General features: G+C 38.8%; 1 protein-coding gene across 1 annotated transcript in view; it reads right to left on the bottom strand.

The window, feature by feature from the left end:
- The window catches only part of EPHA6 (EPH receptor A6), a 493,783-nt gene that overhangs the window by 158,211 nt on the left and 311,081 nt on the right, over positions 1-24,491 (bottom strand). Inside the window, exon 6 of the mRNA XM_009323940.1 lies at positions 6,120-6,244. Coding sequence (XP_009322215.1) covers positions 6,120-6,244 — 125 coding nt within the window. The remainder of the gene's footprint in view (positions 1-6,119; positions 6,245-24,491) is intronic.

Below are 24,491 nucleotides of genomic sequence, written 5' to 3'. Positions count from 1 at the left end.
GGTCCCCTCTTTCTACCTGGTGGCAAGAAGGCAGGGGATCCTCTGCTTCTCGTGGAGCCTCCATCTGCTGCCTTTGCCTCAGGGATGGCAGGGTGCGGCTCCACCAATCTGTCTCCCTCTCACACTCCCGGGTACTTCTTAACCTTTCCACTTCCCCCTTCAGCTCTGCCACCAGGCTGAGCAGATCATCCACCTGGTCACACCGCACACAGGTGTCGTCTCTGCCGCCCTCCACTACAGCCGACAGGCTCAGGCACTCCCTGCAGCCAGAGACCTGGACAGCTGCGTGCTTGTGTGAGGGCTCCGTCTGGGTCACCACATTCCTTCTGGCGACGGCTTTCGTCCGAGTGGAAACCATAGCTGGTCCTCTTCTGGGAGGGCGACGACTACTAGTGAGTTGGCCTCTAGAGTCAGGAGGGGGACACGTATGGCTCCTATTCATTTAGGTTAGATTCAGCTGATACTTAAGTAGGGTGAGGTTCTGCCTGAGCAGATCATAATGAAATATCTCCTTAGCTGGAGAAGACACAGAGGAACATCTGTTGTCCTAAACCAGAATGAGTCACACACCTTACACTGGCAGTTCACATGGGAAAAAAAGCTGGAATGAAGCAACTTTGGCACATGCATTAAAGTGAGCTTGATGCGTTCCCAGGGCTCCCGGGACTATGCTATTGCTGTGCTAGTCTTCAGTGTGGTACTGAGCGTATCACAAGATTATCTGTTCCTCAAAAAGTGTGGAAAAAAATGGCAAGGATATCAGGTCATACCTCTGTACATGCACCAAGTGCCACATCTTTTTCCCGCCCAAGTGCAGAGTACATAATCTATCCTATATATACACTTCTGTGGCTTTGGAATAATATGGTGCACGTATTTCTAGACAGATTTGCTTTGAACTACAGAATACTATTGTAGGCAAACAATTCTGAAAGACAAAATTACTTTCTTGTTTATAATTTTCCATACTAATTTTTGTAAAAAGAATTATGTCATTCAAAACATTACGCATTGATAGTCTTAAATCTTCACATTATTCCTATGAAGTCATTTACCTCAAGGTCTCTTATGTATTTTACTACTCAAATTCAGGATGGCTTATTTTAATTCATACTAATGAATATTCAAAGAAATAGCAGTGTTTGTTTTAATATTACATTTTAAGAAGGAGAATCGTTTCTCGTATAAGTTAAGTAAGTACAGCTGTAGACTGATAGAAAAATTAACAAGCTCATACTGCTTTCTAGTTCTTTAAATCTCGTACTTTCCTCTATCTCTCTGCTTCATCAGCTCTTCATCTCTTTTTAAAGTCTCACTGGAAAACTAATTTCCCCCTTGCCTTTACTGCTTGGTTATTTTCTCTCTTTTATTTATTAATTCAACTCTAAATAATACTGGAATGGAGGAAAAGTCATATCTGACATCCTACATATCCTGTCCACTCACTGTCATATGGAGGTGTGTTAAAATTTTTATGTAAAAACTGCCTGTGCGTTGCAAATTGAGTCTGCCAACAAATTGAAGTATTTTGTCAAAGGGATTTGGCTTTAGTGTAAATTTCATCAAAAGACAAGAAAGCGAAGAAACATCAGCCAGCCCCTCCATCCTACACCCTGCTCCAAAAGATATTTTCTATTTGGAGATGTCACTGCAATGCCTTGGGATATTGCTTGGGTACATCCTATTAAAAGCTCTTCTCTATAGACTGACTTCCTCAGCTAATAATACATTATCTTGTGTGTAACAGAAAATATAATCCAGCTGGTGTATTTGGGCCATATGGGAGAACTTAAACTTAATACAGCTGCTGATATGTATACAGCTTGGTGTGCTTAATGCAGCTTTCAGGGAGCATTAATTTTTGATGATTAACTTTAAGGGTTTGGGTGGAAAAGGGGAGGAATAAGCATTTTCCAATTCAACTGCATAACCTGAAGTGCAGCTGGTATGGTTTATATCTACTGCGTACTGTGTTTCTTTTCCCGTGAGGGAATTCCTGCAGAAGGACTCAGCTTCATTACAAGGCTGTAACAAGGCCGTATCTTATCCCACTCCTCCATTTGACTCGAACACGGGACCTTTTTGGTGAGAGGTAGATTACGATGCTCTGGAATCTTTCAAAAAGTAAAAGCTTTGGTCAGTGTCTGAGTAATAGTTTTAAAGTGTAAAAGAAGAGTTGATTACTATTAGCAAAGAAACTGAGATTATATTGATACCTGGAGTTTGATTTTTAAAGGGAAAGACAATACTGCCTATGAGAGATTTTTTTTCTTTTAAAAGTACTGGGCTGTTTGTAGAAGATATTAAAGGATTATAAAATAGAATGGATAGATAACAAATTGCAGAATAGGGTAGACATCCTGTATCAACAGAGATAATTTGCAAATATTTAGTATCTATGAAGACTACAAAGAAGGTCTACGAAGAAATGCTTTTCAGAATACATCTTCGATCTCTAAGGTCAAACATTTAACAGAGTTTTTCTGTGTTGCTGTAAAGACTCACTTATCGTCTAAGGTGACAAATGTTGCTAACTGTATAGTTTTCAGAATGATTCATAATCTAGCAGAAATAAGAGATTTCAAATACTAGGCCTCAACATACAGTATTATTTCAGGATCATGATATTCTCTCTCTGGTTATATCACATAACTATTCAAGCAATGGAAAACCTTTTCTCTTTACTGTGACAAAACCTCACAGCATCTTGGACTGAATGTCTAGGAAATTTTGTTCTCACAGGCCAAGTCAGCTCTCTAATTATGTCCTAGGTCAGCTTATGTTCACTGCATTTTTGGCTGAAAAGCTGCAGAACAAAGTGACCTCTTGTCAGCCAACCACATAAATATGTAAGAGTGTATTCCTAAATAAGAAACTAAAAATCTGTACGATGTATATAGAATTGGCTCACAAAAAAAGTTTTGTTATTTTCTCAAGATTTTCATTTTTAGAGACAGACTGAAAGCCAAACAATATTTTGTAAGTTATGATTCTGAGTATTTTACAGCAATTCACTTAAGAAATGAAGGTCATATGAAAGGTGCTTTAAAGCTGACAAATTACTGAGCTGCTTTAGTGTATTTTTAAATTAATGTATGTGTTCCATACTTGTAGCTTATTGATAGCCTTGTGTAACTTTCCTTCTCTATTTATTTCTTTATTATTTGGTAGAGTCTTTCTCAGAAGATGTGAATATTTTTCACAGAGAGGGCTTGATCTTTCAATAGTTCTCTGTGTGCAATTTGTATTGCACAAGAGTGCAAATGTAAGTTTCTTGTATATTTAGCACAGTCTAGCCTCCTTCCTTGTTCTGGATATGCATGCAAAGATGCGTCTCTATGTTCTGGGTTCACCGTCACTGATTTGTCTTACTTACAAAATTGTTGGAAACTGCCCCATTTTGTGGAGTGCTCATGGTAGTTTATTAGACAGCTTCTTGATTTCTGTAAGTTTACATGTCTTTTGTGAAACCTTGCGAGTACATGACAGGATACGACTTCCATCTATGAGCTGCAGAATTCCTACTGGTTATAATTAAAAGCAAGCATGCTTCCCTAGCATGCTCCCCAATGTCATCTTGATAATTTTGCAAATGTCAACAAGGTATCTTATAAGAAATAGCAGTTCATACTTGTGAAATTTTACAATCCTGCAGAGTTCTTCAGAATTTCACAAAGTTAAGAAACTGATACAATCTATTGAAACTGGGTTTAGTGTTTGTATTTGATGGAGACATTCCATTTCTTGTATTGCATATAAGAACAAAGCCTCTTTTCTTTTTTAAACACAAATGACAGGTAAAAAAGGATAAGGATAGGACTGCAAAAGCTGTTCTATTTTACTAATTAGTGTGTTTATTAGTACCTAAGGATACAGTTTTCTGCATTTTTATTGACTACTTAAGACATTAACAAAATTTCTGAGGTTTTCATACTCGACTCGTTCTTGAACTGTAGCTGAAGTTTTTACTCTCCAGTAGAGGGATGTCTTTATGGTAAATTCATACTAAATCCAGTAGACAATTATTTCACTTTTATCACATTTCTTGTGGGTATGCAACACCATCCCTATTTTGTCACTGCTGCTGAAAATATAAATGCTGTTATTTCCCTCTTGAGGGTTACTGGGAAGCCTGAAAGATTAGTTTCACTACCCCTGACACCCTGGTTTTTTTTCACTATACAAATCCCATTTGCATTTGGCCACTATACTTAAGCAGTATTAAAGCTATAATGTACATTTCTTCAGCACTACATAAATATAATCTAATTTAATACTGCAAATCAGCAGACTGACTTCCAGTACTAATTTATTCATCTGTCTGCTCTAGAATCTGGTCTCCAAGCGATTTCTTCAAAATCTGTCGCATACCTATTCCTCTGCTCAAATAAGTGGTCTTCTTACTGCTATTGCTGGCTTGTTTGTCTTTCGTTCTGCCTATTACATTGCATCGCTACAGAGCATGCCTGTTCTAACTTACTAACAAAAGGTGTATTCAAGAGCTACGCATTTAGTTCAGTTAGTGACTGAGGGAGAAAATAACCCCTGTGCAACAGTACTCAAAGATGCCAGCAGTTCATTTATCTCCCCACACCTAAGAGGGAAGAGAAGTTTATCGTTAAAAAATACTCCTTATGCATTATAAAAGGTGAAAACAGAAAATGGTTCTTTTTTGGTACGAACGGCTAGGAGCGGTTTAAACTCTCTATATAACAAAGGGCTGTGAAGCCTGTGTATCTAGTCTTGCTGCACAACGGACAAGTCTAAGCAATATGTAGACCTCTAAAGAGAGCTATTTGCCATGTCACTCAGTATTGACAGATATTGGCAGATAATCAATTGATAAAAGTTTTTTATAAATACAAGCTTTCTAATTTAACATCCATATGAATGGCTTTGAATATTTGAAATTGTTCCTATTCAAGTGAATAAAATCTCACTATTTCTCTTGTTTAATTCACCTGGTTATTATTTTAATATCAACAAACAAAACAAGGGCAGTGCAAGTCATAATGTGGCTTACTATGGTAATGGATCAAAACCTGAAGGACTTCCAGCAGTGTAGGAAAGTAAGGTTTCCTTGCTTTGGCTACCAAATATTCTAAGCAATCTGCCTTCTCCCTCTAGCTGTGCTATTTAAGTTGTTTGGATTTTTTCCCAGTTTACCTTTTTTTTTCTGCATCATTAAAGCTGCATAATCTCAATAGAAGAGTGCAGCCAAGGACGAAAATTCTCAGATATTTACAGAGCCTAACATCCCTAAATCTTTCTTTCATGACTTGGCTTATATTTCTGTTCTTTGTAGTCTTCTCATGTATCCATTAGTTCCATTGTGACTTTCAGATGGGAACAGAGAAATAGCAAGAACTGACTTAGCAGGCGACTGTTTAAGGTACGGACAACAAAAAAATCCTGCCTATGTCTCCAGGAATGAAGGCACTGATTAGCACTAAATTTTACACTGCAAGTGCAAGGCCCTGTAGCCAACTGGAAATGACGAATGCTTTTGTGCTTTGGGAGAAGCAAGCTTCAAATTGTGCTTTCACAAGATGTGCTGTGCGTGCACCTTACACATTTACTTGTAATGCATGTTATTGCCCACTTTTGTGTGAAATCACGTAATTTTGACAGCATGCCAGAAATTTGACATAACGCCATGCAGTTTCTCTCTCTTGTAACCTTTCGTAACCCTCTAAACAAGGCTGGTGCACTCTCATTTAAGCATGGATTATTGCCACATAATGTTGCAAAATTAAAACACATTGACATTCACCTTAATCGTATTGTTTCAGTGTCACTCTAATGTAAAGTTTTACAGTCCATAAATCAAAATATATTCAAGCATATGATCAATTTATTCATGTTCTTAAATGTAGTTACTACAAGACAGGTATATCTACTGCCTGCCTGCTGCTTTACTTGCTTTTGATGTGAAACAAGACAGTCATTAACAAGTCAGAAGTAAAACAACAAAAAATCAGTACAAAATAAAACGTCTACTTATATAGCATTGTATGTGGGATCAAGTGAAAAGCCTAAAGTTTTTTTTTAATATTAAAAATACAAAACATATTGCTCTTCAGGATCTGAGTTTGGGTGATGCTGTAAGTGAGACCTACTTTCTCATAGTACTTGATCTCGTAGTCCAGAATGGCTCCAGGGGGAAAGTCCGGCTCTTGCCAGGAGAGGGCAATGCTGTTTTGGGAAGCCCAGTCCTTCCTTACCATACCTATCAAGGAGGGTGCTGAAAGGGAAAAGGATAACTAAGGGTTAAAGACGAAGCACACCGTTTATCCTTTCAACCTACTGTCTTAGGATACCAACCCGAGGTAACTTTGTATGACCTCCAGGCAGAAAAGCATGACAGATGGCAATTCTCAGGGAAACCATATAACCTGGAATTAATGTCTCAAGTACATACCAGTAACTCCTTTGTTAAAGTGCAGACCAGCTTCTGAAAAATGGCTATATACAAAAACATAGAAAGAAGCACCTGTGCTGGTGCCCACCACTGGCTGCGCGCAACCAAGTTGCGCTGCTGGCTCCGAGGACATCGCGTCCAGAGCAGAACCGTGTTTCAGAGACAGTAAATTCTACATTCACGATAATCTGCATTAAATGTCATAATTCAACTGTGTAAAATGTACATTCAGTTTACTCTTTGGGGTAAAATAAAGTGACACAGCTTAAAACAGAGGCAATGAATCCTGTTTCTGCTAGCTGGGCTGGCAGCAGTAAGGGCATTTTAGCCCATCAGCGAGGTAGCTATGTGCACAGAAGAGCCAGCTTGTTAGAGGAGGCCAGTGGCAGGGATTGGGTTACGGGCAAACCGTTGGGGCAAAGGTGCTCCCAAACCTACCTGCTGTAATTGATACTGCAGGTCTGCAGCAGAACAGTGAGTAGGAACCACTTCCAGCAGCTTTTGGAAGGGGCCCAACATGGGTGGATGCACCCAAGAGCCAAATTATCTCACTATGGGGTTAACCAGTTTTAAGAATTGGGTTTTCTGCCCTTTTGGAAGAGAAGGTGCACTGTTATCTATGCAATAATTTCAAATGGTGCAAAAATCGCATTCTAGAAAACGATCTTTGCTTATTTTATTAATCTGGTCAAGCATGTCAAAGGAGGTGTAATATTCTCCAGACACTAATGCTGTTTTAATAGTATTGATGTGCAGCTTTCCCAAATGTTACAACAAAACCAGTCACGTTGTTCAACAGTCTTGAAGACAACTGAGTAAGCTGAACAAACCAGCTACCATAAAAAAAAAAATTCTTCCAGTGGTTCACAGCTTTCGCTATTTGTCTTTCCACCACCAAATATCTGTTTATTACACACCCTCCCCCATTCCTCTCTATTATGAATCTTACTTAACCTCTTCTAAGCTACCAAGGAGCTGTCTCCTAAAAATAACATGTTTTTATGACTTCCACTTTTATCTTTTGAATGAAAGAGTCTCCCTAGGAAAATGAAATAAGAATCTGCTTCTAGTCACAAAATTTCATGCCTTAGTTTTCTTTCCTGTAAGTATTTCAGGAAGTTTAAGAAATGAAAACAATAAATAAATTCTAGAATGCAAACAAAGAGTAAACAACAAAGGTCATTTTCCTTTGAAAAAAGGGAAACTCTACACACAGACATGCACATAACAATCTCTTTCTCTGTGACAGTGCATTTATTCGAGAGAGAGAAAATAAACTTCCATCCACCGTCAATCTTCCCTTATGGATAACTATTCTGTGGTATAATAGTCCAGTCCTCTCTGATGTGAAAAAACCCAACTCAACATGTAACACTAAATGAAAAAACCCTACCAAAAGTATTAAGTGGACAAAACAGAGCTTACACAGGAAACTGTCCTACACCTGAACTTACGCCATTTTAACCACAGGTCTGATGCAAGGGAATGAGAGAAAAAAAACGAATTCCTGTCATGCTGAATAAAGGATTAACCTATTTTTCAGGAAGTCCTTAAACAGCATAATGTAAGTAACTGAGTAGAACAAAATACAAATAAATAAAAAGCAGTTATAGGTTCAGGGCCAAAATGTTATCCCTGGATATGTATAACTACTCACTCAGTTAAAATGAAATTTTTACTCTTGAAATTGAGGGTGAAGCTGAGCTCTCGCAATATTTCTCTGGGGTAAAATCAGCTACTCCAAGCAGGGAACAAAGATAGGTCTGTTTAAAGGAAAACAGGAGCTAGCAAACATGGATTTGTATTTGCTAAACACTGATCATGGGCCTATGAGGGCAATTGCTCATATACATTTGTTTACCATTTGCTGGGTTTGAGTCATTCACTGGTATTGAGCTGTCATTTACGGGTGGGTCTGAGGGAGCTATAGCAACCTTTCGGACACATCCGATACACCCTGTGCGCCTGCTCACGGGTGAGGGACATCGTCTGGGCCACTTTCCCTGGCACATCATGGCTTCATCTCATTGCATTTGGGGGTTCACTGGTCAGACAACCAAATCCTCGCAAAATGATCGAGCTTGATCACAGAAAACACCAGGTTAAACTGTGGATATAATTATATTCTTGGCCCTTCTAGGCTTTTTAAATGTAGATTACTACAATTAGACTTCTTCAAATTATGACCTAACCTTTATAAGCTTTTCATATATACCACATGTGGTGCATTTTTCTTTGGGTTCCGATTTCCAAATTTACACAGTAATTTATGCGTGTTTTCAGCCTGAGCTTACTACAGCAACTCTTCCATTTGAGCAAGCCCATGTCAAAACACAGTCCTGGCACAACACAAGATCATCTCAAATGTTCAGTATGAGAAGTAGCCTATGTCTTCTCCCTGGGAAACAACTTGGCAGCGAAATAATGGAAGAAAATTACTTCAGCCCTCTCCTAAGCCAGCTGTGCTTGATCTGCACTTGAAACTGAAACCCCCATACAGCAAGGCTCACATCACACCTGTAGCACTGTGCCAGCACTGCATCTTCTAAATCAAAATGCGAAGGTGTGTACATAAGGCTGTGAATATGAGAAGCGTATTTGTGTTTGTATTAGGGTACTGGGCAAAAAAAAAGTGTACTTTTAAACAAAAAGTCACAAAGGAGTCATCATTAGCCATTTCTTGTACGTTCAGGATGATGATCCTCCTATTTGTCATACAGAGGTTACCTATTCACATCTCAGAGGAAATAATGACTTTTAGGAAAAAGATTCCAGTCAGAAATTTATTGTACAGAGACAGAGACAAATAAACCCAAGTAATTAAAAGCTGCAGCTAGCTCAGTTTCTATTTCATAGAATCATAGAATCATAGAATCATTAAGGTTGGAAGAGACCTCCAAGATCATCGAGTCCAACCATCAACCCAACACCACCATGCCCACTAAACCATGTCCCTAAGCGCCTCATCTACCCGTCTTTTAAATACTTCCAGGGATGGGGACTCAACCACTTCCCTGGGCAGCCTGTTCCAATGTTTAACTACTCTTTCAGTAAAGACATTTTTCCTTACATCCAATCTAAACCTCCCCTGGCGCAACTTGAGGCCATTTCCTCTCGTCCTTTCGCCAGTTACTTGGGAGAAGAGACCGACACCCACCTCGCTACAACCTCCTTTCAGTTGTTGTTAAGTGCTACTAAAAGCAATACTTTCTACAGAGAAATTTCAGCTTCTTATAACAGTTGCTCACTAGAGCAGAAGTTATTTAGACCCTAAAGATCCTATCCATTTATTGTTAAAGCTCTTTTTAACCGCAAAACTGTAAAATAGGTAAATCCTATTTGCCCATTTATAAAGACTGCCCTAATGTTCCTATGATGAATCAATGGGAAGTTCTTTTAATTAGTTGTTTCAAATCCAGTAGCTGCAGGAGAGCTCTAATTTGGTTACCCAATGAAACCATTTGAAAAAAAAAAATGCTTAGAAGCGCAGCATGGCTTTTAATCACTTTAATGGCAGCATTTTCTTGCCATTGGTACTAGGCTGAAGGATGGTGTCTGGCTCTTGAGCTCAGTGCTGATCTCTGTTTTGTACTGAGGATTCTTTGCACCATCTGGTCTCTCTGTTTTCCTCTACACTGTTATAAATTTCTTGAATTGCGATGAGTCATCTACAATGCTGTGAGCTCCTAATTTAATTTAGTCTGATAAGTTTGTCTTTCAAATTTTTGTTGAATAATGAAAGTTCATTCCTTAATTCAGCGTGAGCATATTTTATTCTAAATCTCTTTGGCTTCTCTTTTTCAGAATTCCTTTCTTATACACTACACAAAGGGCAGAATTCCAGTGTCATTTCTCTACAGACTTTCTCTTCTGCTGAAGTTGACTTCCATTATCTGTAACTGATTTCAAAATAGGTGATCTGTAGGGTTTCTGAAGCTTTTTTCCTTTAGTCCATTTTCTAATTTTCCAGTTTCTTGTTTCATACTGTTTAAAGTAGGCAAAGAATTTCCAGCATTTCTCCCCTGGTCTCCAGGGTTGAACAACTTTGATAGGGTGCCCATTCACTATGAAGAGGCTTCAGACTCAATGGCAGCTGATGACAAAAGCTCACCTGATGTCTGTCTGTACATGAAGCACTCTACCCCTCTGGTATCTCATTTCAAATCTTATTTCTTTGGTGAAGAGAGACCATGACAGCTCAATGGCCTTTTACTGGCTGGCAGAACAGGCCCTACCAGGCACACACAATCACTTTCTTGTTAAAAAAAACTACCATTCAACAAACAAGAACAGCTACATCATCATTGTTCTCTTCCCTCCCTCCCCCCTGCATTGTGTCTGTTTTGGCCAAGGCCAATGAATTGCTGGCAGATAGAAATTTGGAGGGGAGGGAGTGGAAGGGTGATCTGAACTGTACACACGTTGTGTTGAGGACTGCAACCTTACTCCTTTGGACACCATCATCATGAGAAGGCTGTGAGTCTCAATGTATAAAATACTGCCATTTGGGATAATGTGGTCTAAGTTAGTTAGACATTTCTATACCTCTACCATTACCAATAATAATCTGAATTGGATAATTACATGTTGTTCTTTCCTCAAGACCTCCGCCTGCTTCAAGGCACAGGAAAGACCATACTCACCAAAATATAGGGCTTTATCACGTTTTCTGAGTAGCAGTTTCCCAGTAGATGAGGGAATCCAGCCCCCTCCCTGCCTCTTCTTTCTCTCCTACCTCAGCCACTTCCCAACTGCAGTTGGGGGAAAATACTGACTGGGCCCACTCAGCAACCTTGCTTTTCTTTGAAAACTCGTTAATTGATCCCTCCTAGTCTCATACAATATAGTTAGAGGAGGAAGCCTGCTTTAACATCCTGCAGGGAGCCTGCATTCCTCTTGTTGGGGAACAATTTCTTTCTTTAACAGAAGGACAGATGAGGGTGGAAGAAATATCAATGCTGTGAGGACTAATTTAGGTTGACTTGGGTTTCATGTCTGTGTTGGTCAGAAAACAAAAGAAGACTGTTTTCCTGTTCGTTAAGAGAAAAGGACTTTTTCAAGCCTATATCACAGGTTAATGGCATGAATTAAATCACACAGTAAACTATGCTTAACGCTACGAAAGCTATGGTTATCTAATCATCCAAAACCCATTCAACAAAAACTTTAGGAAATTAATGAAACAGAATATGGTATACGTACATGTACTTTCAGATGTTTTCTCCTTTTGCTTAATTGTAATACTAGAAAGTTCTTTTGTAAACTACTGATAATATTAGATTGAAAAGGGAAAAGTGGTCTAGATTTGTGTTTCTCTTTATAAATAAAGCCATACTTTAAAAAAAACAGTCAAATTTTTGTTCAAACCATGTATATGTGGTATTTATAATTGTTAGTTATAGTGATGTACTGAGGTCCAATTTTCAAGTGCTTTTCTGGATGGTAAAAACAACCTTTGCACCTTTTTCTATACCAGAAAATGCTATTATATTTAGACAGTGTTTCTCCAGCCCAGGTTCTGTAACTATGTTAGAATTTCTATACTATTGGACACCGTGTATGATTTTATATTATACATAGCAATAAATGAAGTCTGAGATTTTATTCATGATCCCACACTTGGAAAAATTGTTATTTCAGGGCACAGTAAGAAAAATATTGATTTTACTTCTGATTCTAGAAAGTCTGTAAGAAAGGTAATAAGCAATACAAAGATGTTTTCTTAGGGGAGACATTTTACTCCAGTAACAGAACTGGAAGTAATGAAACAACATTTCCTAATCAATAATAACGCCTCCAGTATTATTAGCATTTGAGCTATTTACGAAGGAAGGATTTACCAGAGAAGCTAAGAGGCCAAAAGCCTTCAGCCTTCTTTACTAACGCCATGAGTGACACGTATTATCGGTCAGCTGACAAGGATATAGTTGTGCTGCCTATCATCTACAGCAATCTTCATTCCTGCAATATGAGTATTAGTCCTCCAGCAGAGATGCATTTCACCCTTTTTTCTTTGTGTTTGCTTGCTAATCTTTCTGTTGCTATCGTTGTAGGATAAGGGAAGAGAGACTATTTTATGAGCGAGGAATGTGATATGGATTCAGGAGACCTATGTTTATATTCTTTTCTGGTTGTGCTCTAGAGATTTTCTTTAATCTTTTGACTGAGCTATCTTAACATACAATGTGAATATCAATACCTTCCATTATTTCCGATATGTGAGCACTTTCATGTTAGAAGTGTGTGTGTGCGTGTCTATATAAAAGACTAAAAACTAAGCACAAGTTTACATGGAAAAAAATCATGGAAACATGAACATAAATTAAACTTGTATAAAAAAACTAATTCATAACCCATATCTCTGTATATTAAAGATGTTCACATGGCTGAAACATCTTTGGGTTTATGCTGAATTCAGTAAGAATTCTTTTTCTTACCATACAAGGCTGCTTCCAATTAGTACAGTGACTAGATAAGATATTTGATTCTTCACATGATAGAGTCTCTTATCTTCTTAATCACTTCAGTGGTAATTCACAGTTATAATGCTTGGAGGGGATACTATTACTGGCACTAACCTTGGAGTTCAAAGTTGAGCATGGAGTTTTCCTGACAAGGCATTAGAGCTAGCAAATTAACAAGTTTGGGGTGAAAAATAATGTTTTTACTTTATTTTCTTACACTACTTCCCTAAAGGTTTGCATTCAAAAGACAGCATAACAGTATGCTTCTTTTGAAGCACTTCATTTACTCAAAAATAGGCCTCCAGCAAGCTATAATTATCATCTCCCCCTCCATTTTAAATTCTTTCGCCTTGCGGATTTTCTTTGCTTGCTCAGAAATGGTGGATGGAAGCCAAGTGAATCTAATACCACTTGGTATCAAAAAATGGATTCTGCTACAGTGTTATGGGCTAAAGGTCATGATAGATGCAACCCTCAAATTTCCTTCAGGCTAAACGTAGATTCAACATCATTGTTTTTCTACTATGTTCCATAATGCAATTCTTTCTTCCTTGCTGCTTAATTTCTCTCTCATCTATTGTTGATCTTATGTATGAAGACAGTAATTATTCACCCATATGATTTTGCAACACTACAGATTTTCTTTCGTTTACCGAATGTGCTGCCATTCATTATTTTGCAAGCTTGAGACAGAAGCACTCCTAGATCTTTACTTCTAACAGGACCTGCTCAGTCCCCGATTCTTCAAAACAAATTATAGTAGAAGACACTTAAAACCAATTGTATAAAATAAAGCCTTATCAGCTGTCAGTCAGCCTGTGTGGATGTTCTGTTCTCTCTGACAAGGTGTATGTGCAAAACCCTCAAAGTTAAAAAGTATTGTGAGATATTTGGCATAATTTATAATACAGTCAACTATTTAAAATATTTTAATAACGTTTCTTAAAATAACAGTAGCTAAAAAAATTATACAAATGTTTTACATATATGTATGTTTTAAGGAGTTACTTTATATGCTCTGTATTTCTGAAGCAAGTGGAATAAATTCAGTTCAAACAAGCTTAGTGGAAGGGTGTGATTCCAGGAACCACATGCAACCAAAAAAAAAATCTGCGAAACTGAAAAGGGTTGCCTGCCATATAAATGGAAATCATGTCAAATCAATGCCCTCTGTCAACCAAAGGGATTTGCATCAGAATAAGCAGATTCTTGGCTCCCTTCCATTGCCTTTTATTGCTGGTGCAGCAGGAGACAGTAAGTGGCTTAAAGACCTAATAGGTCACTGGGATTCCGGAGGGACCAGTTCTCCCAAAATCAGAGCTTCTCTGTCCTTGTTTGGCAGAAGACAACACTATGGTCATGTGGCACTGGCATATCAGCTCACATCAGGTAGCAACAACATATGTGGCTGAACGGCACAGCAAGAACACGGTAACTGGGGAAAAAAAGCCCTTCACTTCATTTGCTTCTTCCAGGCATTTTGATCTGGATCAAGTAACAGACAATTTGATGGCACAGGGAAGGGTGCAGGAGGCCCCCCAGGCAAATCACTTCCCTTCCTATCACCTTTCATAACAATTATAAACCCTGTTGTGGTACCTACAGCAGAAGTAACAGAATACTATGTTCTTAACGAGGAGATTTGTTGCTTTCACAAGCTCAAATGTTATGTGTTGTACTGTTCCTCCTGGCTCAGACATTGTGGCAAGCCACTGATTGTCAGCCAGTGGCACATACCATTTGAAACTGGTGTGCGTGCTCTCCTGGGGAACTCTTCCTGACATGTAGGATTCCTCTTAAAAATCAAGGCAGAGTGGCTTACAGAGTTTCCTTTTTAGGAAACCTGTGCTAAAAGAGAAGGAGGTAGGAGAAATTTGTTTATCAGCAGATTCAGATTGCTACTATAATGATGTTAATCAGCATGAAAAAAGATGTGTTCCAGCCAATGTGTTATGTAAGTTATAAATATCGTGCTGGCACTGCTAGGTGACCTATGATGTGGGGACAACCTGTGGTGACACATTTCTCCGGAGAATCATAGAATCATAGAATCATTAAGGTTGGAAGAGACCTCCAAGATCATCAGGTCCAACCGTCAACCCAACACCACCATGCCCACTAAACCATGTCCCTAAGCGCCTCATCTACCCGTCTTTTAAATACTTCCAGGGATGGGGACTCAACCACTTCCCTGGGCAGCCTGTTCCAAGGTTTAACCACTCCTTCTGTAAAGACATTTTTCCTCACGTCCAATCTAAACCTCCCCTGGCGCAACTTGAGGCCATTTCCTCTCGTCCTTTCGCCAGTTACTTGGGAGAAGAGACCAACACCCACCTCGCTACAACCTCCTTTCAGGTAGTTGTAGAGAGCAATGAGGTCTCCCCTCAGCCTCCTTTTCTCCAGGCTAAACAACGCCAGCTCCCTCAGCCGCTCCTCATAAGACTTGTTCTCCAGACCCCTCACCAGCCTCGTTGCCCTTCTCTGGACACGTTCCAACATCTCAACATCCTTGAACAGAGTTGAGAACTTTGTTTTCAACCTCGTAGTGTAACCTGGGATTTGCTATAAATTTACTGGAAATACAACTTGAGGTTAAGAAGGCGTCATTTATTGCAGCAAGGTGTCATTATGGAAACAGAGCTGTAAGTAAGCCTCATTCAGCAACAACCCCTCCAGGGTCAACTGGAACCACATTGCGCTGCAGAACTTCCTGCTGCTAAATTGATCTCAGAAGTTTGAAAATGAAATAGGCAGGTTAAAAAGCACTAGGAAATCTGCAATCTTTTCACTCCATTAATTGCTATTCATCCTGCAATGTAACAGACAAACCTAAAATGTACACTCATTTCAGCAAATCTTTCCTGCTCTTGTTTATATCAAAACATGAGACTACATCAGATTGTAGGTAAAGTACTGTCAAACACTACTTTACAGGTCTGAAAGAGTTTTTTCTTTTAGCATGAAAATCATGAATATTTTATTTGAACATCTTCTCTGAACCTTCTGTAAAAGCGGTGTTTGTTGGCATGTGCAGAGAATGTCAGAGCTACTGTACTTCAACATTTTGAGTGAATATGTGTAAGTGCATGGAGACACATCTGATACTGACTTAAAATGTACATCTTCAAACAATTTCCCCACAAATGTTGATTTTGACAAAGCATTTTATAAATTATAGTGATGCAAAATACATATGCCTTCATAAATTAATTCTCCCAGTGATGTTACAAACTAAACTATATTATATATAATATATATAATTATATATATTATTATATATACTAATATATTATATATTAGTATATAAATGCTAAAAAGATTCTGAAGGTATGCTCTCATCTGTTCTTTACAAAGAATCATTAGATAATGATAAACGCTATGGTTTGGTCTATCTCGGTTTTACATAGGGTCAAGTATCTTGTAGACACATGCACAGGAAAGCACACTCTTTTAAACTCTGGCATACAGACAATGAGAAACACTTCTAGAAGGCCAGTAAGTCACTAGTTTGTAGTTGATGTACATGAGTCACTGGAAAGCACCGTTGCTGTCAAATGTATGTTAGGTGTCCAGTTTCTAGTCAAGTAGGGTGGAATTCATTTTACTTGATTCAATTTAAAAAATAGGTTTTAGTTTTGGCAAGTTGTCTTGATTCCTTCTGTAGTTAGAGGGAGGGAGGCAACTCCAAAGGGCAATTTATCGTACCTGTCATAGACAACATCTTAGGGTGGCACAGATTGCACACTGGAGCTGCCTGTTTAGATGCTGAACTTTGAGATGGCTGCCAGTAGATCAAATGTATCCCCTGGTTTCAGACACAGCGTTCAATACGTGCATCAATACTATTAGCACGGAAGCTTAGTACAAAATCAGCCATGGATCTTCTTTAAAGGTGACCTCTAGAGCAACGCAAGAATAATTTTAGATATGTCAACATCCTAAGTAGAGTGTTTTTTCAGTTGGGTATATCTATATGACCCAACACAGTGTCGCATAGACACATCTGAGTTAGCCAGTTAGCTTGTATACTGAAACTAATACATCTGCATTAGCTCAGCCTGATTAACTCTTTGGAGAAGATACTGAGACAGTATTAAGCTGTGCTGGAAATACAATGGAAAGATATAAAGAACTGGAAAAGAACAATTGGAGACTCATGAGGTGAGGTTAAAGAAAGATGATACATGCTGCTTATGTGCAAATAATTGCTGTCTACAAAAGTAAGTTGCAGTAATTCTCTCCTGCTTTCTGTGATTGGCAGAAGGAGAGAATTAATGAATAGAAGTAGTATGGTCAAGTTATCAAGAAACCATAGAAAAAATATCAGGGAACATACTCTGTAGTGAGAGAGCATTTACATCTTCTATTATCACAGGGATGTTTGCACACCTCTGAGTCTGAGGATAGGCTCTCAAGGTGAGAGGTAGAAGCAATGACACTTGAAGGCATCAGGGCAAATCAACCCTAAAAGCAAACAGCAGCCAAGTGGAATGGATGGATAGTCTTTCTCACCTCTAACTTCCACTACGTCTAGGATCTGAGGTTCAGAAGAGGCAGTGGCTCTTTCTGGACTACTGTACTCATACATTCTGAAAATATGTCACTAATATTAAATGCATTTGAAAAATAAATGCCTTTTTTGTGTTTTTCTCTTTCAAGAAGATTGAGTCTCTTTTATTCACAAAGACAAGACTCCCCAGAGCTAAAGAACCATTGGGAGATAAAGAGTTTTCATCTTTTTAACTTGTATAAAAATTAAAACACCAAGAAAACAGAACAGCCTAGAAATTAGATCAGGCAATGGGCAGTAAAAGATGTTTCAAAGGAAGGTTTGTGGAATCCTGGGCAATTATGGAACAACCTTTCAAAAGGGAAGCTTCTTCAACTGTTAGCTACTAGTTAGCTCATGTTCTGAAGCTTGTGGTTTTATACTTATTACAAATATCCATGTTCATGCACTGATAGACAATCTCCTGACAGAGATCCAGGTGAGAAAGAAACCTGAGCATTCACACTTCCAGATCAGTGCATCACTTAGCGTAAGGAGCCTGTCTTTTATTTCCAAGAAATTAATTATCTGATGACTGCCCTCTTAACAAGAGCCTCTGAATTCTCAGAGCTCTTCCATTATGCCTCTTTGGTATTTCTATTCTTTTTCTTGGCACTGTCTTAACCAGTTTTTGTGTTCTTCAATGTTCTGCGTGCTGAACTCTGCCCTTGTAGTTTTTTTCCAAGTCTATTCTTCATCTCCTATCTCTATGCCAAACCAGCACAACAAAAGTGTTTTCTACAGAAAGGAAAAGCAGGAAGGTTTCAGGAGGGAAGCTGAGCACTGCTGTCCTTCCCTTCACAACCTCTTGCTGTCCAAGGGACAAAGTCTAGGTGGCCTGCTGACACATGCAGAGTTTGCACTGGTCATTTTCTACAGAGGACCATAAAAATTCTGTGGCCTCCAAAAAGTTAGGAAGTTGACAGACATTCAGGCAAGAAACAGAGAAAGCATGCCTTATTAACTAACATGCTACTGAACACTGCTGGGAGCTGGAAGACTACATAAGGATAAGTATCATTTAATACTTTCCTGATTTTCTTCCATCAGTGTCCCTCGTTGCTTGTTGTCAGAGAGAAAATAATGGACTAGATTAACCTTTTGAAATTCAGAAGTACTGTCTGATTAGAGAGCCTTCTGTTTAACTCAGTCCCAAGCAGAAAGGCAAGTTTGTTACATATAGCTCTCCTCTGGAACAAGCTTCTATCTGTCCCTATATAATCTCCTGCACTGCATAAATTTTACAGAGAGAAAACACCCAGCTATGCAGCTTAGGTAGTTGCTTGTAAGAGCTAGTGGCTCATATCCACACAGTACATTAGTGATGTGGAGCTGAGTGCTTCAGGGTCTAATTTTTAAGTGCCTGATCCTCAGAAGGAGATTTAGAGTTAAATTATACTACGTGTCCAAGCTCCTTAATGCTGTCAAAACAGAGGCAATCCAGAGCACGCACAAAAGCAGAACTTGAGAATTTAGGCAACTTTCAGTTTGACAGCCGATTTAGGTATACATGGGTGTTAAGCACCATCAGGGTTAGACATTGGTATTGCACTACTGCTTACAAGCAATATTGCTACATTGGAATAACCCACAAAATAATGCTCTCATGAGCAAAATATTGTTCAGCCTCTTTTACTCTTCTCATTAAATAAATCTTCCTATTTCAAATCCTCCTTACGTATTTCAAATAATTCTTTTTGCCCAATATCACACTTTGTTTTGTGATTTAGTTGCGAGTCTGGAGTTTGATTGGAAAGTTTGAGAAATTAGTGCATTCACACAGGATATTTAAAGTTCTTTGGCAAACAAACAAAACCAAACAGTAAGATCCCCTAATTCAGATCCATGTCTCAGTAATTGGCAATGATCTCTGTTTCTGTCACATTCTTCTTAAAATATTCTACCACATGCAATCATCTCAATTCCCTCTGTACTCAAACATATGGCGAAATCTGTACAAAACAACCACTGCAACACAGCAACTACTAAAGGAATCTTTGATATAGGAAAAAAATATCCTCCACACATGTAGCAATTCCTTGAATGCCATCTAGAGGATACTATCCTAGCATGGCCATGAAAGGGTCCTGACAAATTCAGATGTGTGCACTCCAGATCTACTACTTCTTTATATAAACTGTTCAGAAAAAAAGGGTTAGTAAAACGTGATCAAAAAGGAAGTTTAAAAATATCAACAAAATAAATCATATGGAGTAACTTTATAATAGTTTTTTAAAAATATTTTTCTGCTTGCACAGAATAATTCTGTGCTGAAAACCTTATGGAAAAGGATTAATGAAAACAAATGGGCTATTTATGTATTGCAGTTTTTCACCCTAAAATATACTCGTTTTCATTTTGAGGAACCCACATCAATGCCATTAATTTGCTGAGCCATCATGTTAACTCTGCCATAAATCAGAATTTTCTATGCTTCATTTTAATGATCATGACCACAAAGTACTTGTGGTGGTGACTTAACTACTCATGCCATGGGTGGTCGGATATATTGTGATTGGGTTTGTAACTGCTCATGTTATGCAAGTTGATCCTCCCCTGAAATGTCCTTCCAAAAATTTCTACTTTGACTGAATGCATAAAATCTTGAGGAAGAAAGGCTGTTTTGATAATTAATTCATTGGCTCTGCCTGACCAGAGAGGATTTGGCTGCTCTGAGAAGGAACTCCTCTAAATGTAACTGCTTTGAGTTTATCATCAGTCCTCACTTGCTGGTCAGTTCCCATTGTATTTACACCAGGGTATTCAGATCATCTACTCTCAGTTACTTTAGGCATCTAGTTCAATGGGAACATCTAAAGTTAGGAGCATCAGGACCATGTATAAATAGTGAAGACAGTGTCTCCAGATGGAGATGCAGAGCACCCAGCTTAGATGTTTAAAGTTACTGAACACCCCACACCTTCTTTGGTGTTCCACCAAGTAACTCAGGCTCAGAAACATACCCTCAGGAGCTGTATGGGATTTTGTCTTTTAGTGCTGCTTGCCCAGAGACAGATGACTTTCCCTTCCTCCGAAAAAAATCCTGCACCGTTAACTTTTCAAACAGTGAAACAAGACCTTAGAGAACACAACAGAAGCCCATTCTACAGGAGAAATATAGCAATTAAATTTCTTCTGAAGATTACAAAATGGTGCATCTTAAAAGTGTTATGACCTCAGCCTGTCTGGTCCATGCTCTGCATCTCTTCTCAGCAGCTAGACTGGAAAGAGAGCTGAGATGCAAGGTGCCTCCTGGTTCTTTTTGCAAAGATCAGAATGAGTAAGACAAACGTTGTTCTTCCCCCACCTAGGACCTGCTAACTGCTGAGTGCTTTCTCAAACACACCCTGCGTCTCTGCTAATGCACCTCTTCAACTGGAAGTATCTCGCGTACTGTACGGTCCTAATTCGTCCCTCAAGCACTGAGGTCAGTGGAGCTGCACAACAGAGCAGGGGAAGGAATATAGCTACGATGTGTGCAATTTTATATTTAAAACATACTGTCTATCTCTATATTCATGCATGCATTTTATCTTTAAGCTGTTTTCCACACAAGCATATCTATACACAATTAACTGCACTGACATAAAAGCTAATGAATTTTGCTCATAAATATACAAATATGGAAAAGCCTATAAAACACTGAGTTCTCTTTCCTCAACTGGTAGAAACTTCTCACATTTAATCCACATTCACAAAACCACCTTACTGTTTTTTTTAACTAACAATCACACTAACCCTACTGTATTCTATTAACTTTGACATCACCATGTAATATCTTTAAAAAGATGCATTAAACATTTTGTAATGCAATCTTTTGCATCAGAACCTCTCATCAGGTATTCAGGTATAGTCCTGTTATAACATTTATATACGTTTCAAAGATGTTGCTTGCTTCCTTTTAAAATAGGTAGAAACACAAGCATGGTGCTGCAGATTTCAAGATAACAATATTCACTATTACATGACGTTTTTGTAAGCACACAATCCTGAAATCAAAAATAATGCAAAATAGCTGATAGGAGACATTTATTAGCATTCTCAAGTAATTGGAACTAGCAAGGAAGACAACAGTTGATATATTTCAATGTTTAAACAGCTTGATGAAACGATTAAGAAAATTGTATATCTTTAAGAATGATTTGTAGACAGTTTATGATTCAGAATAACAATTTGTAAATACAATTGTTATGATAAATATATAATTGAAATATTCAGTTATCCTAATTCTATTTCAAACGTCATATATACACACTGTTCTTAGTGTCTGAAACATGTTCATATTCTACATAATCAATTCACAAGTTTAAAGAGTTCTCATATGTACGTTGTTACCAAGCTATCTGAACTTCTTCTCTCATTAAGGTAATAAGTGAATGCAATATTTTTTCTCTATGAATAACATACTCAAATATAAAGCAGCACTGTGAAAAAAAAAATCTCAATAGAAGCCAGATTGCTATGTTTTCCATTTTCTGCATTAAAAAAAACCCACAAATGTGCCTTTCTAATTTCAGAATATGAGAACATGAAATCTGAGGTATTCTTACAATAAGAAATTAAATTAGGTTTCCCTGTATTTTTAACATTATTTTTTATGACTGGACTCGAAAAATATAACCCTGCATAAACACAGTTCTTGTTTGGAATTTGTTTTATGGAGAATTTTTTTATAAAGTAAGAGAAAAAAATCTCAGAGAAAATGTACTTGAAGTTTTTATTTACGTGAGATGATAAAAGTGGCAAGTCATTCCTTGAGTTTGAAGACACATGTACTTCAATGTAAGAAGGTGACAGACATCTAATACTCTTTGGAGACATGATCTCAAATGCACTGCTTGAGCATGCACACAGCAGTTTTTGGTAAATTGGACAGCCCTTCTGAGATCTGCACTGCTGGCTGCTGAGAGAAGCAGTACCTCTTGCGTAAGCAGGACGCCCCAAGCTGAGCACAGTGAGGCTTCCCCCCGGCTCCCCGATCCCCCATCTGACTTCTAGTGCTGCCGGAGAGCAGGGTGCAGCCGCAGGGGCATGAGTCCTGCAGCCTCCTGTGCCCTCACCTCTGCTGATGGGCAGCCTGGCAAGCCTGCAGGGCTTTAGTCGCAGTAAATCCTCACTGATGCTATAATCTCCCAGTCCTTGGGGTGGCCCGAGGTTGGGGTCACCCCATAAGTGGAGTACCTTGACCTCGACTGTAACCCTTGCTCACCACCTTGGCTTTAAGGCTCTACTCCTTGCTCCTTGCAGTTACGTGAGCCTTAGCAGGGAGCTGCTTGGTGTTTGGGTTAGTGGCTTCCCAGGTACCTGGAATCTACCAGACTTGAGTAAATATGGTTTTTTTTTAAGGGGAAGGCATGTTTCATGACCTACTGGAGTTCTTTGAAGGTGTCAACAAACATATGGTTAAGGGGGGATGCATTTAATGTAGATTACGTGGATTTCTTAAAGGCCTTTGACTTTTCCCTCACCAAGGTTTCTTAAAAGAAGGACCGTCTTTGCATGGATAGATAAATGGATAAATTTAGAAAAGAGTGGGCAGGAATAAATGGTCTTTTTGTTTACAGTGGAACAAGGTTACCAGGAGCTTCCTGCTGTACATTTTGCTTATCCTGTGCTGTTTAAGATGCTCATGAATGATCTGGTGAGATGAGATAGTCACAAGTGACTCCAGGTAAGATTTGGGCTTTCCAATCTGAAAAGGAGGATACAATGGAAGGTTAAATCATGAATGATATGGAGAACGTAAGGAGTGATCATTGCTTCTACAGCACAAAAACTAGATGGAGTCAAATGAAGTTGGAAGGAAGCGATTCTTAATAAAATGTGAAATTAAGCTGCAGAATTCCTTGCCAACGGATGTTACAGATTCTTTTTTAACACGCATTTAATAATAAATTACTAAACTGCTACTGGGCAAGGAAGTCCCCAAAGTACAACTTGTCAGAAGCTAGGTGAGTACTCAGGGAATGCATCTTGTAAACTTTTTCTGTTCTCTTACTGATCTCTAATCTTCAGGTTTTGGCTACTGCCAGAGAGAGGATATGAGGCCAGGTGGACCAACGGTGTGATCCAATAGAGCTCCTCTTCTGTATAATCAACAGGAATAGAAAATGAATGTATGAGGAGAGCAGGGTTGCTGCCTGGCTTGTTTTTGTATTTAGTAGCTTGACAAAGAGTCTTACTCTGTTTTTTTTGGGTTTTGATCTCTTTCTGTGTGTGTGTGATTGTGATGTCTGGTGTCTTCTCACTGAATCTACTGCACGTGCTTGGAGAAACTGCTTGCATCTTGCATATTGTAGTGGATCTGCACAATCTGTGGCACCACTGTTATATCTCAGATGCGCTAGATTCATTCAGCATGGAGTCCATCTGCACATATTCAGCAACTGTTTTGTAAGGAGGGACCCAGTTTATCATAAATTGGCAAAGTGCTAACCACGCATGAAGTCACAGGAGTGAGATACACAAGTAAACCTAAAATGCAGCACACTTTCACTTGATCCTATGTACAATACACAAAGTAATTCTTCAGCTAATTTTGGAGGCTGAGACAGTGTATGCTACCCCCATAGTCAGGCAGTTAGCGAACCACTGCACATTTGCTCTTTGGACATCCAGCTAGTCGACCAGAAGGTAATCTGCTTGGCAGACAGGCCAGCAAAACGTGGGAATTTCTTGACAACGGGTACAGGCATTTGGCTGGCTCCCTGGGGGAGGTTTGTTTTGTTTCTCTGGCCTGGGGCAGACTCATCTGTGGACAAACTGCTCTGGGATGGTCAGTAACAGAAGGAGTTCTCTCTGCACCATTTGCTATCCATGTTCTGGGAATGAGGACGAGTGAAGGCTGCAGGATGTGCATCGAGTGAGGGGAAATGGAGGAACAAAGAGACTTCAAGACATCATGACTATTGCAGCAGCCAAGAAGGAAAATATCCTATGGAGGGAACCACTGCAATGAAACTTACAGAATGTCTGCAGGGAGTTAGTTGTACCGAAAAAGGGCACAAAGCTGAAATATTAGCCCATCTGTGTGAGTGGGTTATCCAAGAGACATCTG

Source organism: Pygoscelis adeliae, unplaced genomic scaffold, assembly GCF_000699105.1.
Source record: "Pygoscelis adeliae isolate BGI_AS28 unplaced genomic scaffold, ASM69910v1 Scaffold124, whole genome shotgun sequence".
Taxonomy (NCBI): Eukaryota; Metazoa; Chordata; class Aves; order Sphenisciformes; family Spheniscidae; genus Pygoscelis; species Pygoscelis adeliae.
Note: the sequence above shows the minus strand (reverse complement) of the source record. Positions and strands in the feature narration are given on the sequence as shown.